Raw genomic sequence first — 17,319 nt, 5'->3', positions numbered from 1 at the left:
CAGGTATTACATGCACACACACACGCACGTACACACGCATGCACAAACAAAAGTTCTGTAACTTCAGTCGATGTGAGACAAACACACACACAGCACACTTACAGACACAGGCACCCACAAAACGTATTACACCCCCCCTCCCAACCCCTTTACACACACACCTGTCACCACCATGCAGGACTCTGTCTCCTGTCCCTTGGCTGTACAGATGATGACCACATAGTTGGCCAGCTGTCCCTCCATCAGCTTAGTGAAGGTGTCAGCCAGCCCCAGAGCCATTGAGGCCTTCTCTCCCAGAACCACCACTCCCTCCCCACATGACAAGGCTGCCAGCTGGGCCAGCCAGGGCAGCTGGGAGGGGGTGAGGGGCTGGGCATGGGGCATTGGAAGCCCAGGCAGGGTGGAGGAAGCCTGGGGGAGGGAGAGGCCAGGCTGGGGCTGGGGCTGCTGGTACTGGCGGATCCTACTGAGGTGGGACTCTCTCCAGGAACGCATGAAGATCTGCTCCAGGTCCTCAATAAGCGGGACCTGGTCTGGGCCTGGGGGGAAACGACAATAACCAGTTACTACCAACTAGGTTTTTATTGACTGTCTCAATGTAATAGTACGTTCTGCACAATTTAGAGTTCTATTCAATCAGCATCGCTGAAGCTTTACGGATTGCTCTCTCTCTCTCTCTCTCTCCTCGCTCTCTCTCTCTCTCTCTCTCTCTCTCTCTCTCTCTCTCTCTCTCTCTCTCTCTCTCTCTCTCTCTCTCTCTCTCTCTCTCTCTCTCTCTCTCTCTCTCTCTCTCTCTCTCTCTCTCTCTCACCTAGTTGCACCAGGTAGTATACAGTGAGTAGTATCTGCATCTCTACAGACAGGGGCTGTATAGGAGAGGGTCCGTAGTGTTGGTAGACCCTGGGCAGGGCCCGGTTGTTCTGATAGCAGCTCTGGAGCAGGGAACTGACCTGCACATCAGACACCTTACCACTCAGCTGGGGTAGGCTACCATGACTTGGGGACCGGACACACAACACACACAGGTCACACACACAGGATCAGATTGTGGGAAAATGAAGAAAGAGCTAATGGATACACCTAAGGAGTGGAGGGATGGAGGGATAAGGGGGGATAGGATGAGAGGTGGAGGGATGAGGAGGAGGGGGAAAGGTGGAGAGGTGGAGAGGTGGAGAGATGGAGGAGTGGAGGGTAGTAAAGAGGATACAGGTGAAAAGATGGAAGGGTGAGAGGTGGGATAAGTGTTAATTGATCCGGGTGAAGGGGTGGTTGAGAGAGAGAGAGAGAGAGAGAGAGAGAGAGAGAGAGAGAGAGAGAGAGAGAGAGGTGGAGTAACATATTGAGGTGAAGGGGTGAGCTATAGCAGAGGACCTTTCTTTCCACTGCTAAGCTAGGGGGCTTTAAGACAGTGGCTCAGACTCCAGTCCTCGAGGGCATCAGTGTCTGCTGGGTTTTGTTGCAAACTTGCATTTAATATCACTGAGGTACAGGAACATCACACACACACATGCACACACGCACGCACGCACGCACACCCACACCCACACACCCACACACACACACACACACACACACACACACACACACACACACACACACACACACACACACACACACACACACACACACACACACACACACACACACACACACACACACACACACACACACACACACACACACACACACACACACTCAGTTTGACCTCTGAAGATGACTGGCTGAAGTCTGCAGGTGTGCAGCAGCTGATCAGGCACTGTGACTGACGGCCCGAGGGTAGAGGGGGGGTTGGAGGACCCCTGGAACACACTCACTGGGGGGGCATTGTCTGTAGGCGCAGGAACACACTCAGCAAGTAGCAGAAACAAAGCAGAGACACTGATACTGTGGTAACTACACCCTGCAGATGACTGATACAGTGGTAACTACACCCTGCAGAAGACTGATCCTGTGGTAACTACACCCTGCAGAAGACTGATACAGTGGTAACTACACCCTGCAGAAGACTGATACAGTGGTAACTACACCCTGTAGAAGACTGATACAGTGGTAACTACACCCTGTAGAAGACTGATACAGTGGTAACTACACCCTGCAGAAGACTGATACAGTGGTAACTACACCCTGCAGAAGACTGATACAGTGGTAACTACACCCTGCAGAAGACTGATCCTGTGGTAACTACACCCTGCAGAAGACTGATACAGTGGTAACTACACCCTGCAGAAGACTGATACAGTGGTAACTACACCCTGCAGAAGACTGATCCTGTGGTAACTACACCCTGCAGAAGACTGATCCTGTGGTAACTACACCCTGCAGAAGACTGATACAGTGGTAACTACACCCTGTAGAAGACTGATACAGTGGTAACTACACCCTGTAGAAGACTGATCCTGTGGTAACTACACCCTGCAGAAGACTGATCCTATGGTAACTACACCCTGCAGAAGACTGATCCTGTGGTAACTACACCCTGCTGAAGACTGATACAGTGGTAACTACACCCTGCAGAAGACTGATACAGTGGTAACTACACCCTGTAGAAGACTGATACAGTGGTAACTACACCCTGCAGAAGACTGATACAGTGGTAACTACACCCTGTAGAAGACTGATACAGTGGTAACTACACCCTGTAGAAGACTGATCCTGTGGTAACTACACCCTGCAGAAGACTGATCCTGTGGTAACTACACCCTGAAGAAGACTGATACAGTGGTAAATACACCCTGTAGAAGACTGATACAGTGGTAACTACACCCTGCAGAAGACTGATACTGTGGTAACTACACCCTGTAGAAGACTGATCCTGTGGTAACTACACCCTGCAGAAGACTGATCCTGTGGTAACTACACCCTGTAGAAGACTGATACAGTGGTAACTACACCCTGTAGTAGACTGATACAGTGGTAACTACACCCTGTAGAAGACTGATACAGTGGTAACTACACCCTGTAGAAGACTGATCCTGTGGTAACTACACCCTGCAGAAGACTGATACAGTGGTAACTACACCCTGTAGAAGACTGATACAGTGGTATTCTAGGTAGCTTCCGACATCAAATCAAATCAAATCAAATCACATTTTATTGGCCACATGCGCCGGATACAACAGGTGCAGACATTACAGTGAAATGCTTACTTACAGCCCTTAACCAACAGTGCATTTATTTTTTAATAAAAAGGAGAATAAAACAACAACAAAAAAGTGTTGAGAAAAAAAGAGCAGAAGTAAAATAAAATAACAGTAGGGAGGCTATATATACAGGGGGGTACCGGTGCAGAGTCAATGTGCGGGGGCCCCGGCTAGTTGAGGTAGTTGAAGTAATATGTACATGTGGGTAGAGTTAAAGTGACTATGCATAAATAATTGACAGAGTAGCAGCAGCGTAAAAATATGGGGTGGGGGGGCAGTGCAAATAGTCCGGGTAGCCGTGATTAGCTGTTCAGGAGTATTATGGCTTGGGGGTAGAAGCTGTTGAGAAGTCTTTTGGACCTAGACTTGGCACTCCGGTACCGCTTGCCGTGCAGTAGCAGAGAGAACAGTCTATGACTAGGGTGGCTGGAGTCTTTTACAATTTTGAGGGCCTTGCTCTGACACTGCCTGGTATAGAGGTCCTGGATGGCAGGAAGCTTGGCCCCAGTGATGTACTGGGCCGTACGCACTACCCTCTGTAGTGCCTTGCGGTCGGAGACTGAGCAGTTGCCATACCAGGCGGTGATGCAACCAGTCAGGATGCTCTCGATGGTGCAGCTGTAGAATTTTTTGAGGATCTGAGGACCCATGCCAAATCTTTTCAGTCTCCTGAGGGGGAATAGGCTTTGCCGTGCCCTCTTCACGACTGTCTTGGTGTGTTTGGACCATGATAGTTCGTTGGTGATGTGGACACCAAGGAACTTGAAGCTCTCAACCTGTTCCACTACAGCCCTGTCGATGAGAATGGGGGCGTGCTCAGTTTTCCCTGTAGTCCACAATCATCTCCTTTGTCTTGGTCACGTTAAGGGAGAGGTTGTTATCCTGGCACCACACTGCCAGGTCTCTGACCTCCTCCCTATAGGCTGTCTAACACACGCTTGCACGTGCACGCACACGCACGCACGCACACACGCACACACACACACACACACACACACACACACACACACACACACACACACACACACACACACACACACACACACACACACACACACACACACACACACACCATCTCACCCTTTCTCTCTCTCACTCTCTCTCTCTCTGAGCTCTCCTACCTGGTTTGGTCCAATTGGTGAGTGATGAGGAAGAGGAGGAAGAAGAGGAAGATGGGGGGTCTTCACAGCAGACTCAGCTACAGCAGAAGACTCAGGAGACCAGCCTTTGTCTCTTTTTAGGTGGTCCCGCATTGAGTGTACCTGACAGGACAAGCAACGCACTGTTATGTATGTCTTGGGGTGGGGGATGTTTCACAATGCACAGAATAATGTCCTCTTGAATGACAACTGACATTCATTCATTACATCATACAGACACCCTAAATACAGTGCATTCTGTTTCTTTGTTTGTTTGTTCATTCATTTATATTACTTTTATCCAACAGATCAGCCAGCCATGTCATCCAGCCAGCCAGCCAGTCAACAGCCAGCCAGCATGCCAGCCAGTCAACCAGCCAGCCAGCCAGGCAGTCAACCAGCCAGCTAGACAGTCAATCAGCCAGCCAGCCAGTCAATCAGCCAGCCAGTCAACCAGCCAGCCAGCCAGTCAACCAGCCAGACACAGTCAACCAGCCAGCCAGTCAGCCAGCCAGCCAGTCAATCAGCCAGCCAGTCAACCAGCCAGCCAGTCAACCAGCCAGACACAGTCAACCAGCCAGCCAGTCAGCCAGCCAGCCAGTCAATCAGCCAGCCAGTCAACCAGCCAGCCAGTCAACCAGCCAACCAGCCAGTCAGCCAGCCACTGCAGTATAACCATAGCTCAGTATTACACACACACACAAATACACACTCACACTCACAGACCAACAACAACAATGGTAATCTAGTTGACACTTACAGTTGAAGTCGGAAATGTACATACACTAAGTTGACTGTGCCTTTAAACAGCTTGGAAAATTCCAGAAAATGATGTCATGGCTTTAGAAGCTTCTGATAGGCTAATTGGCATCATTTGAGTCAATTGGAGGTGTACCTGTGGATGTATTTCAAGGCCTACCTTGAACCTCAGTGCCTCTTTGCTTGACATCATGGGAAAATGAAAAGAAATCAGCCAAGACCTCAGAAAAAAAATGGTAGACCTCCACAAGTCTGGTTCATCCTTGGGAGCAATTTCGAAACGCCTGAAGATACCACGTTCATCTGTACAAACAATAGTACGCAAGTATAAACACCATGGGACCACGCAGCCGTCATGCCGCTCAGGAAGGAGACGCGTTCTGTCTCCTAGAGATGAACGTGCTTTGGTGCGAAAAGTGTAAATCAATACCAGAACAACAGCAATGGACCTTGTGAAGATGCTGGAGGAAACAGGTACAAAAGTATCTATATCCACAGCAAAACGAGTCCTATATCGACATAACCTGAAAGGCCGCTCAGCAAAGAAGCCACTGCGTGCCATAAAAAAAAAGCCAGACTACGGTTTGCAACTGCACATGGGGACAAAGATCCATGTGCAGTTGGAAAATGATGTGGATATATTGAAGCAACATCTCAAGACATCAGTCAGAAAGTTAAAGCTTGGTCGCAAATGGTCTTCCAAATGGACAATGACCCCAAGCATACTTCCAATGTTGTGGTAAAATGCCTTAAGGACAACAAAGTCAAGGTATTGGAGTGGCCATCACAAAGCCCTGACCTGAATCATTTTACATTTTAGTCATTTAGCAGACGCTCTTATCCAGAGCGACTTACAGTTAGTGAGTGCATACATTTTCATACTGGCCCCCCATGGGAATCGAACCCACAACCCTGGCGTTGCAAGCGCCATGCTCTACCAACTGAGCTACACGGGGCTATAGAAAAGCCTATAGAAAATGTTTTGGCAGAACTGAAAAAGCGTTTGCGAGCAAGGAGGCCTACAAACCTGACTCAGTTACACAAGCTCTGTCAGGAGGAATGGGCCAAAATTCACCCAACTTATTGTGGAAAGCTTGTGGAAGGCTACCTGAAATGTTTGACCCAAGTTAAACAATTTAAAGGCAATGCTAGCAAATACTAATTGAGTGTATGTAGACTTCTGACTCACTGGGAATGTGATGAAATAAATAAAAGCTGAAATAAATAATTCTCTCTACTATTATTCTGACATTTCACATTGTTAAAATAAAGTGGTGATCCTAACTGACCTAAGACAGGGAATTTTTACTAGGATTAAATGTCAGGAATTGTGAAAAACTGAGTTTAAGGTGTATGTAAACTTCTGACTTCAACTGTATGTAGTATGTGTGTGTGTGTGTGTGTGTGTGTGGGGGGGTATGCATGTGAGTGTGTATGTGTGTGTGTGTACGGTATGTGTATGTGTGTGGGTATGTCTGTGAGTGTGAGTGTGTATTTGTGTGTGTGTGTATTTGTGTGTGTGTGCGTGTGTGTATTTGTGTGTGTGTGCCTGCGTGCACGTGTGTACCTGTGTAGCTGCTGGGTGTGTGTGCAGAGTGAGCGGTGACCGCTGGGTTGAGGAGGTGATCGTCTGAGGTTACATGCCCGTCAGAGGCATTGGGCACTGTCTGTCTCCCTCTGCTCTCTGTAAAGACAGAACAAATAGTCAGCCACACAGCAACACACACACACACACACACACACACACACACACACACTCACGTACAGATTAGCATTTGGCTACACACACACAGTCAAAACCATTAAAACACAGTCAATGGTCCTGTACTAAGTTGACTCAAGTTTCTCCATGAGTCCCTCCAGTGATTATGGTAATGTTAATTGTACTTCCTCTACTCTAGTTACTGTAGAGTAGAGACTCATCCCAAACCCCCTTCCTGATCAGCCAGGGTAAAGAAGACTGCCTGTAACTATAGCTGGACTAACTGTATCTGTCCTTCAGAAATACCACAGGCTTTATCAATAACACAGTAAGTCTAGCCACAGGCTCTGACACTGACCCCGACCCCTATTTTCCCTCTGACCCCTGTCCTGAACTCTGACCCCAGACCTCTGCCCTCCACACCTGGACAGACAGGTAGGGTCACAGACCCCTCCTCTCCTAAACACACCTCCCCCAGACAAGCCCTGTCTACAAAACTACAGCAGAGATACACATGGAGAGCGTAAACCACTAAACCACTCTCTCTCTCTCTCTCTCTCTCTCTCTCTCTCTCTCTCTCTCTCTCTCTCTCTCTCTCTCTTTCTCTCTCTCTCTTTCTCTCTCTCTCTCTCTCTCTCTCTTTCTCTTTCTCTCTCTCTCTCTCTCTCTCTCTCTCTGTCTCTCTCTCTCTCTCTCTCTCTCTCTCTCTCTCTCTCTCTCTCTCTCTCTCTCTCTCTCTCTCTCTCTCTCTCTCTCTCTCTCTCTCTCTCTCTCTCTCTCTCTCTCTCTCTCTCTCTCTCTCTCTCTCTCTTTTCTCTCTCTCTCTATCTCTCTCTCTCTCTCTCTCTCTCTCTCTCGCTCTCTCTCTCTCTCTCTCTATCTCTCTCTCTCTCTCTCTCTCTCTCATTCTCTCTCTCATTCTCTCTCTCATTCTCAATTCAAAGGGCTTTATTGGCATGGGAAACATATGTTTACATTGCCAAAGCAAGTGAAATAGATAATAAACAAAAGTGAAATAAACAATCAAAAATGAACAGTAAACATTACACTCACAAAAGTTCCAAAGGAATAGAGACATTTCAAATGTTCTATTATGGCTATGTACAGTGTTATAACGACGTGCAAATAGTTCAAGTACAAAAGGGAAAATAAATAAACATAAATATGGGTTGTATTTCCAAAGGTGTGTGTTGTCCACTGGTTGCCCTTTTCTTGTGGCAACAGGTCACAAATCTTGCAGCTGTGATGGCACACTGTGGTATTTCACCCAATAGATATGGAAGTTTATTAAAATTGGATTTGTTTTCCATTTCTTTGTGGGTCTGTGTATTCTGAGGGAAATATGTGTCTCTAATATGGTCATACATTTGGCAGGAGGTTAGGAAGTTGTCACGATCGTCGTTACAGGAAGCGGACCAAGGCGCAGCGTGTGATACAAACATGACTTTATTTTAATTAACGAACAAACCAAAACACGACTCGTGAAGTCCAACGGTTAAACATACCGAAACGGAACAAAAACCCACAACACCCACAGGAAAACATACAGATTAAATATGGCTCCCAATCAGAGATAACGAGCCGACAGCTGACACTCGTTACCTCCGATTGGGAGTCATTGACCAAACATAGAAATAAACCCAACAGAAATACAAACATAGAAATACACCCAACGAATGAACACACCCTGGCTCAAATTACAGAGTCCCGGAGCCAGAGCGTGACAGTACCCCCCCCTAAAGGCGCGGACTGCGACCGCGCCTCAATACGGGCTAAACAAGGGAGGGCTGGGTGGGCATACCTCCTCGGCGGTGGCTCTGGCTCTGGCCTTGATCCCCACCTCCTCTCCCACCCCCCAAAGTACCCCTGGTCCTGTCTAGCCCCGCTGGCCGGAGCCGGACTGACGACACGCGCCCCTGGCTTGGTGCGTGGAGGACGAACGGGCCTTACCAGGCTGACGACGCGCACCACTGCCTTGGCGCGGGGAGCAGGAATGGGCCGGACCGGGCTGACGGGCGCACCCCTGACTTGGTGCGGAGAGCGGAACCGGGCCGGACAGGGCTGACGAAACGCACCACAGACTTGGTGCGGGGAGCAGGACTGGGCCGGACAGGGCTGACGGCGCACCACAGACCTGGTGCGGGAGCAGGAACGGGCAGAGCCGGGCTGACGAGACGCACCACAGACTTGATGCGGGGAGCAGGGACAGGCCGGGCTGAACTGGCGACGCGCACCACAGACCTGGTGCGGAGAGCAGGAACGGGCAGAGCCGGGCTGACGAGACGCACCACAGACTTGATGCGGGGAGCAGGAATGGCCCGGACTGGACTGACGACACACACCACTGGCCCTACACCGGGATCTGGAACGGGCCGGACCGGACTGGCAACACACGCCAGTACCTCTCGCCGTGCCTCTACTTCCTCCATCCCCTCTTTGACCAGTGGCCCCCGTAACCCGGCGGCCTTCTCCGGCAACCCACTGGACCGCTCTATCGCGGCCTCCTGCTGGTCCGCCGTCGTGAGCCCCCCTAAAAATTTTCGGGCGTCTCTCCTACCCGTGGCCCAGGTCTCCATGTCCCTCGCCAGCTTCTCGCCCTTCTGCCATAATGTCAAGCCCCTCTCTTCCTCACTCGGCTTGACCCAGTCCAGGAGGCGAAGGAGATCTGTGAGGGATCTCCCCGCGATGGCTCCTGGACACGCTGCTTGGTCCCATCTTGGTGGGTTTTTCTGTCACGATCGTCGTTACAGGAAGCGGACCAAGGCGCAGCGTGTGATACAAACATGACTTTATTTTAATTAACGAACAAACCAAAACACGACTCGTGAAGTCCAACGGTTAAACATACCGAAACGGAACAAAAACCCACAACACCCACAGGAAAACATACAGATTAAATATGGCTCCCAATCAGAGATAACGAGCCGACAGCTGACACTCGTTACCTCCGATTGGGAGTCATTGACCAAACATAGAAATAAACCCAACAGAAATACAAACATAGAAATACACCCAACGAATGAACACACCCTGGCTCAAATTACAGAGTCCCGGAGCCAGAGCGTGACAGAAGTGCAACTCAGTTTCCACCTCAGTTTCCACCTCAAATGTAACTGCTCTTTTCTGGATTTTGATAAGTAGTGGGTATCGGCCTAATTATACTCTGCATGCATTATTTGGTGTTTTTTGTTGCGCACTGAGGATATTTTTGCAGAATTCTGCATGCAGAGTCTCAATTTGGTGTTTGTCCCATTTTGCGAATTCTTGGTTGGTGAGCGGACCCCAGACCGCCCAACCATAAAGGGCAATAGGTTCTATAACTGATTCAAGTATTTTTAGCCAGTTCCTAATTGGTATGTTGAATTTTATGTTCCTTTTGATGGCAATGAAGGCCCTTCTTGCCTTGTCTCTCTGATCGTTCACAGCTTTGTGGAAGTTTCCTGTGGCGCTGATGTTTAGGCCGAGTATTTTTTTGTTGTTGTATGCTCTAGGGCAACAGTGTCTAGATGGAATTTGTGTTTGTGGTCCTGGCAACTGGACCTTTTTTGGAACACCATTATTTTTGTCTTACTGAGATTTACTGTCAGGGCCCAGGTCAGACAGAATCTGTGCAGAAGATCTAGGTGCTGCTGTAGGCCCTTGGTTGGGGACAGAAATATCAGATCATCAGCAAAACAGTAGACGTTTGACTTCAGATTCTAGTATGGTGAAGCCGGGTGCTGCAGATTGTTCTAGTGCCCTCGCCAATTTGTTAATATATATGTTGAAGAGGGTGGGGCTCAAGATGCATCCCTGTCTCACCCCACGGCCCTGTGGAAAGAAATGTGTGTTTTTTTGCCAATTTTAACTGCGCACTTATTGTTTGTGTACATGGATTTTATAATGTTGTATGTTTTTCCCCCAACACTGGTTTCCATCAATTTGTATAGCAGACCCTCGTGCCAAATTGAGTCAAAAGATCTTTGAAATCGACAAAGCATGAGAAGCCTGTCCCCTATTTGACCTAGATAGTTTGTGTGTATGTATTGATATCTAGGCTACGTGTGCCTTTAAAATGTTTTATGTAGTTCTGTCCTTGAGCTGTTCTTGGCTAGTAATGTTCTGTATTATGTCATGTTTCATATTTTGTGTGGACCCCAGGAAGAGTAGCTGCTGCTTTTGCAACAGCTAATGGGGATCCTAATAAAATACCAAATACCTTTGTTTTGTTTTTGTTTGTTTGTCAATTAAGGTGTTCAGGGTGAATACGTGGTCTGTCGTACGGTAATTTGGTAAAAAGCCAATTTGACATTTGCTCAGTATATTGTTTTCACTGAGGAAATGTACGAGTCTGCTGTTAATGATAATGCAGAGGATCCACCTCCCCCCGTCTTAGCAGATAGCAGCCCCTCTGACCAGCTGTCGCTGGTTGTTCCTGTACAGGTGGTACTTTAAGGTCTTCTGTTTCTTTGGCTGGGTGCTCAGCTTCAGGTTGATGTGGTTGGAGAATTCTGTGAAGTAGCGGAAACCCTTCTCTCCACAACCCATACAGTTCCCCGAGAACCCTGAGGAGGACCACACAAACACTGGGTCAGTGTGTGTGTGTGTGTGTGTGTATATCATGTGGTGACTCAGTGGAGTAACAATAACCCTTTTCTCCTGTAGCGAGAGAAAGAGTGTGTGAGTGATGATTTTTCCATGGTTACAGCTGTGCTGTGGGTCGGTGTTCCGGGTGTGTGTGTGTGTATGTGTGTAGCAGAGCCCAGGTAGAGGGACTAATAATGTGTGTGTGACTGCAGTCAGGGTACCCTGACCCTGTTCTCTATAACCTCTCTCTTTCTTTCTCTCTCTTTTTCTGTGTTATTCTCTCTTTCTTACTTTTTGTCTCTCTGCCTCTCTCATTTCAGCTTCCTCAATGCCTCACTCACTCCCTTTCCTTCTTCAGCCCCCACTCTCCCTCCCTCTTTCACTGTATCTCCTGCTAACCCCACTCTCCCTCTCTCCATCCATCTAACTGCAAACCTATCCATCTATCCTCTCACCCTTACTTTTCCATTTCCCTTCCTCTGGACCAGGGGTTGCCTAGCCCTGCTATAGACTTGGATTTCTATGTGTGTGTGTGTGTGTGTGTGTGTGTGTGTGTGTGTGTGTGTGTGTGTGTGTGTGTGTGTGTGTGTGTGTGTGTGTGTGTGTGTGAATGTGTGTGTGTGTGTGTGTGTGCATGCCTATGTGTGTGTGTGTATCTGTATGTGTGTGTCTCACCTAGCAGTGCGTTGCGCCCCCATTCATCGGGCAGGAACCTACGGTCGACTGCACACACCAGCAGGGTGTCTGGTGCGCCTGCAGACTTGGCCCCTACCAGCAGGAACCCTGGGGGCACGTCTCGAGGCTCTGACACCAGGGAGGACAGACGCAGGTCTCAACCCGCCTGGCAGAACCCTGAGAGGGACACACACACGGACGCTTAGGTAGGCATGCACACACAGACACACACAAACTGTTAAACAATGTTACCCTGACCTGTAACCAGACAGACAGAGATCTCTTTCCACCAGACAGAAGCCTAAGCAGGCCAGGCAGCCTAAGACAGTGAGGGGGCAGAACTGAGGGAACCGTTTGTGTGTTTGTACCGTCCGTGGTGCAGCATCCCTCTGGCGGGGGCTTCGTCTGGTACGGGACGGGGGGGCTGTTGGACTCCGAGCCATCTTCCTCCTCCACATCCTCATTCTCCACCTGGCCTACTGACACACACATTCTCATTACAGTGTTATAACACACACACACACACATACACCAGTGGAGGCTGCTGAGGGGAAGACGGCTCATAATGATGTCTGGAACGGAGCAAATGGAATGGTATCAAACCATGTGTTTAATGTATTTGATACCATTCCACCTATTCAGCTCCAGCCATTACCACGAGCCCATCCTCCCCAATTATGGTGCCACCAACCCCCTGTGGCACACATATACACACACAAACACACACATGCAGCACACACATATACACACACACACCTACACACACACCGTTGTATGGGGGTGGGTGCTTTGCCTCCAGGTAGAGCTGTGAGAAGACCACAGTGATGGAGCGGAGCGAAGCCTCGATGGAGTTATGAAGCACCTCCTGGAAACGCGTGGTCCTCAGCTGGCCCGCATACGAGTTCCCCATCGCACACCTAGACACACAGGATGAAACACACAAGTTCAACATGACCTCGTACATTACTGCTAACAGTTTACCATAACCCACCTACACACACATGCACACACACACACACACACACACGCACGCACATGACCACACTCCTCCAGAATCATCTCTCTCTCTCTCTCTCTCTCTCTCTCTCTCTCAATAATACATATGGCGCTGTTGTCACTTCATCTGTCACCTATGGCAACCTTTGTGGCATGTCATAATTCCCCCTATCAATACTTAGACAGGGTGAGAAGGTGAACCAGTAACTAACACCTTTTCAGGTCAGTAGAGCAATAGGAGACAGACACAAAGAGCAGAGCCAGAAGCAAAATATCTTTCAGAACTAGAACCCAGAAAGAAAGAAAAAAAGAAAGAAAACATAAACATTCAAAACATGTCAAATAAATGTCATTTTCTTCATGTGATTTTCTTCGTTAGATATGTTGACAATTCTGTGAAGACAACTTCCTTGCAGCACAGTGTGTTTGGCCCGAATGACAAGAGGTCAGATAAAAGGTCACTTCAGGACAGCTCTGTGACCCCTGCCTTGGTCAGCTGACCTCTGAGAGTGTAATGTTTACTGTTCGTTTTTGATAGTTTATTTCACTTTTGTTTATTATCTGTTTCACATGCTTTGGCAATGTAAACATGTTTCCCATGCCAATAAAGCCCCTTGAATTTAATTGAATGGGGGGGGGGGAGAGAGAGAGAGAGTGAGAGAGTGGTGGAAAGAGAGAGAGACAGAGAGAGCGTGAGAGAGAGAGAGAGAGAGAGAGAGAGAGAGAGAGAGAGAGAGAGAGAGAGAGAGAGAGAGAGAGAGAGGTGGAGAGAGAGAGAGAGAGAGAGAGCGAGGTGGAGAGCGAGAGAGAGAGAGAGAGAGAGAGAGACTCAGCATGCAGAATTCTGCAAAAATATCCTCTGTGTACAACAAAAAACACCAAATAATGCATGCAGAGCAGAATTAGGCCGATACCCGCTAATGATCAAAATCCAGAAAAGAGCCTTTAAATTCTATAACCACTTAAAAGGAAGTGATTCCCAAACCTTCCATAACAAAGCCATCACCTACAGAGAGATGAACTTGGAGAAGAGTCCCCTAAGTAAGCTGGTCCTGGGGCTCTGTTCACAAACACAAACAGACCCCACAGAGCCCCAGGACAACAACAACAACACAATTAGACTCAACCAAATCATGAGAAAACAAAAAGAAAAATTACTTGACACATTGGAAATAATTAACAAAAAAACAGAGCAAACTAGAATGCTATTTGGCCCTAAACAGAGAGTACACAGTGGCAGAATACCTGACCACTGTGACTGACCCAAACTTAAGGAAAGCTTTGACTATGTACAGACTCAGTGAGCCTTGCTATTGAGAAAGGCCGATGTAGGCAGACCTGGCTCTCAAGAGAAGACAGGCTATGTGCACACTGCCCACAAAATGAGGTGGAAACTGAGCTGCACTTCCTAACCTCCTGCCAAATGTATGACCATATTAGAGACACATATTTACCTCAGATTACAGAGATCCACAAATAATTCGAAAACAAACCCAATTATCTACTGGGTGAAAAACCAAAAGACCTGTTGCCACAAGAAAAGGGCAACTAGTGAAGAACAAACACCATTGTAAATACAACCCATATTTATGTTTATTTATTTTCCCATTTGTACTTTAACTATTTGCACATTGTTACAACACTGTATATAGACATAATATGACCTTTGAAATGTCTTTATTCTTTTGGAACTTCTGAGTGTAATGTTTACTGTTAATATTTATTGTTTATTTCACTTTTGTTTACTATTTACTTCACTTGCTTTGGCAATGTTAACATACGTTTCCCATGCCAATAAAGCCCTTAAATTGAAATTGAAATTGAATTGAAAATTGAATTGAGAGAGAGAGAGAGAGAGAGAGAGAGAGAGAGAGAGAGAGAGAGAGAGAGAGAGAGAGAGAGAGAGAGAATAGGGGAAAAAAGCAAGGTCTTTACGATCAGCTTTTAAAGACTTCCCTTTCCTCAGAAAAGGACTCTGGCACACACACACACACACACACACACACACACACACACACACACACACACACACACACACACACACACACACACACACACACACACACACACACACACACACACACACACACACACACACACACACACACACACACACACACACACACACACACACAATCTCCAGCTCAATAAACAATCAGCTCCACAGTCACAGTCAGGTCGTCCTGACCTAGACCGCCTACTCGGCTTGGCTCGCCCCCACCACACACTCACACACACTCACACACACACACACTCACACACACACACAAATTGACGGCTAAACTCAGCTTAGCAGCATGGGTAAACAAAGAAAGCACTAATGAGTGACCATGGCCAGCATTACAGACTACTACAAGTCATTATTACAGACTACTACAACTCACTATTACAGACCACTACAACTCACTATTACAGACTACTACAACTCACTACATATTACACTATATACTGTACACTCACTACTGCAGACTACTAAAATTACTACAGTGCCTTCAGAAAAATTCATACCCCATGACTTATATATATATATATATATATATATATATATATATATATATATATATATATATATATATATATATATATACAAAAATGTGTTACAGCCTGAATTCAAAATGGATTAAATGTATTATTATAATTAACTTTTTTTATTCTCACCTATCCACCCACAATACCCCATAATGACAAATTGAAAACATGTTTGTAGAAATTTTAGCAAATGTATTGAAAATGAAATACATAAACATCTAATTTACATAAGTATTCACACCCCTGAGTCAATACTTTGTAGAAGTGCCTTTGGCAGCGATTACAGCTGTGAGTCTTTCTGGGTAAGTCTCTAAGAGCTTTCCACACCTGGATTCTGCAACATTTGCCCATTATTATTTTCAAAATTCTTGAAGCTCTGTCAAATTGGTTGTTTATCATTGCTAGACAACCATTTTCAGGTCTTGCCATAGATTTTAAAATAGATTTAAGTAACTCAGCCACTCAGGAACATTAACTGTCTACTTGGTAAGCAACTCAAGTGTAAATTTGGCCTTGTGTTTTACGTTATTGTCCTGCTGAAAGGTGAATTAATCTCCCAGTGTCTGGTGGAAAGCAGACTGAACCAGGTTTTCCTCTAAGATTTTACCTGTGCTTAGCTCCATTCCATTTATTTATTTTTATCCTGAACAACTCCCCAGTCCTTAACAATTCAAAGCATACCCATAACATGATGCAGCCACCACTATGCTTGAAAATATGGAAAATGTTGTATTGGATTTGCCCCAAACATAACACTTTGTATTAAGGACAAAAAGTGAATTGCTTTGCCACAATTTTTGCTGTATTATTTTAGTGCCTTGTTGCAAACAGGTGCATGTTTTGGAATATTTTGATTCTGTACAGGTTTCATTCTTTTCACTCTGTCATTTAGGTTAGTATTGTGGAGTACTACAATGTTGTTGATCCATCCTCAGTTGTCTCCTATCACAGCCATTAAACTCTGTAACTGTTTTAAAGTCACCATTGGCCTCATGGTGAAATCCCTGAGTGGTTTCCTTCCTCTCCGGCAACTGAGTTAGAAAGGACACCTATATCTTTTTAGTGACTGGGTGTATTGATGCACAATCCAAATTAATAACTTCACCATGCTCAAAGGGATATTCAATGTCTGCTTTTTAAAATTGTTTTACCCATCTACCAATAGGTGCTCTTCTTTAAGAGGCATTGAAAAACCTCCCTGGTCTTTGTGGTTGAATCTGTGTTTCAAATTCACTGCTCGACTGAGGGACCTTACAGATAGTTGTATGTGTGGGGTACAGAGATGAGGTAGTCATTCAAAAATCATGTTAAGCACTATTATTGTACACAGAGTAAGTCCATGCAACTTATTATGTGACTTGTTAAGCAGAATGTTACTACTGAACTTATTTAGGCTTGCTTATTTTTATTTTTATTAATTTGTAAAAAATAAAAAAATAATAATAATCCACTTTGACATTATGGGGAATTGTGTGTAGGCCAGTGACAAATAATCTCAATTTAATCCATTTTAAATTCAGGCTGTAACACCACAAAATGTGGTAAAAGTCAAGGGGTGTGAATACTTTCTGAAGGCACTGTATATACAGTCACTACTACAGACTACTACAACTCACTATTACAGACTACTACAACTCACTACATACACTCACTATTACAGACTACTACAACTCACTATTACAGACTACTACAACTCACTATTAAAGACTACTACAACTCACTATTACAGACTACTACAATGCACTATTAAAGACTACTACAACACAAGATGAAAGACACACACATACGAACGCACGGACAGATGCACATACGA

At 46.3% G+C, this 17,319-nt stretch overlaps 1 protein-coding gene across 1 annotated transcript in view; it reads right to left on the bottom strand.

Annotated features, from left to right (window-relative positions):
* Nucleotides 1-12,891, bottom strand: part of LOC121539762 (protein GREB1-like) — a 28,217-nt gene extending 15,326 nt beyond the window's left edge. The window contains 7 exon segments of the mRNA XM_045207410.1: nt 162-539; nt 812-996; nt 1,696-1,828; nt 11,117-11,284; nt 11,982-12,158; nt 12,350-12,457; nt 12,744-12,891. Coding sequence (XP_045063345.1) covers nt 162-539; nt 812-996; nt 1,696-1,828; nt 11,117-11,284; nt 11,982-12,158; nt 12,350-12,457; nt 12,744-12,891 — 1,297 coding nt within the window.
* Nucleotides 12,892-17,319: the final 4,428 nt, after the last annotated feature.

This window comes from Coregonus clupeaformis, chromosome 25 (assembly GCF_020615455.1).
Source record: "Coregonus clupeaformis isolate EN_2021a chromosome 25, ASM2061545v1, whole genome shotgun sequence".
In the NCBI taxonomy this organism is placed as follows: Eukaryota; Metazoa; Chordata; class Actinopteri; order Salmoniformes; family Salmonidae; genus Coregonus; species Coregonus clupeaformis.
The sequence above is the reverse complement of the archived record's forward strand: the minus strand, read 5'-3'. Positions and strand labels throughout refer to the sequence as shown.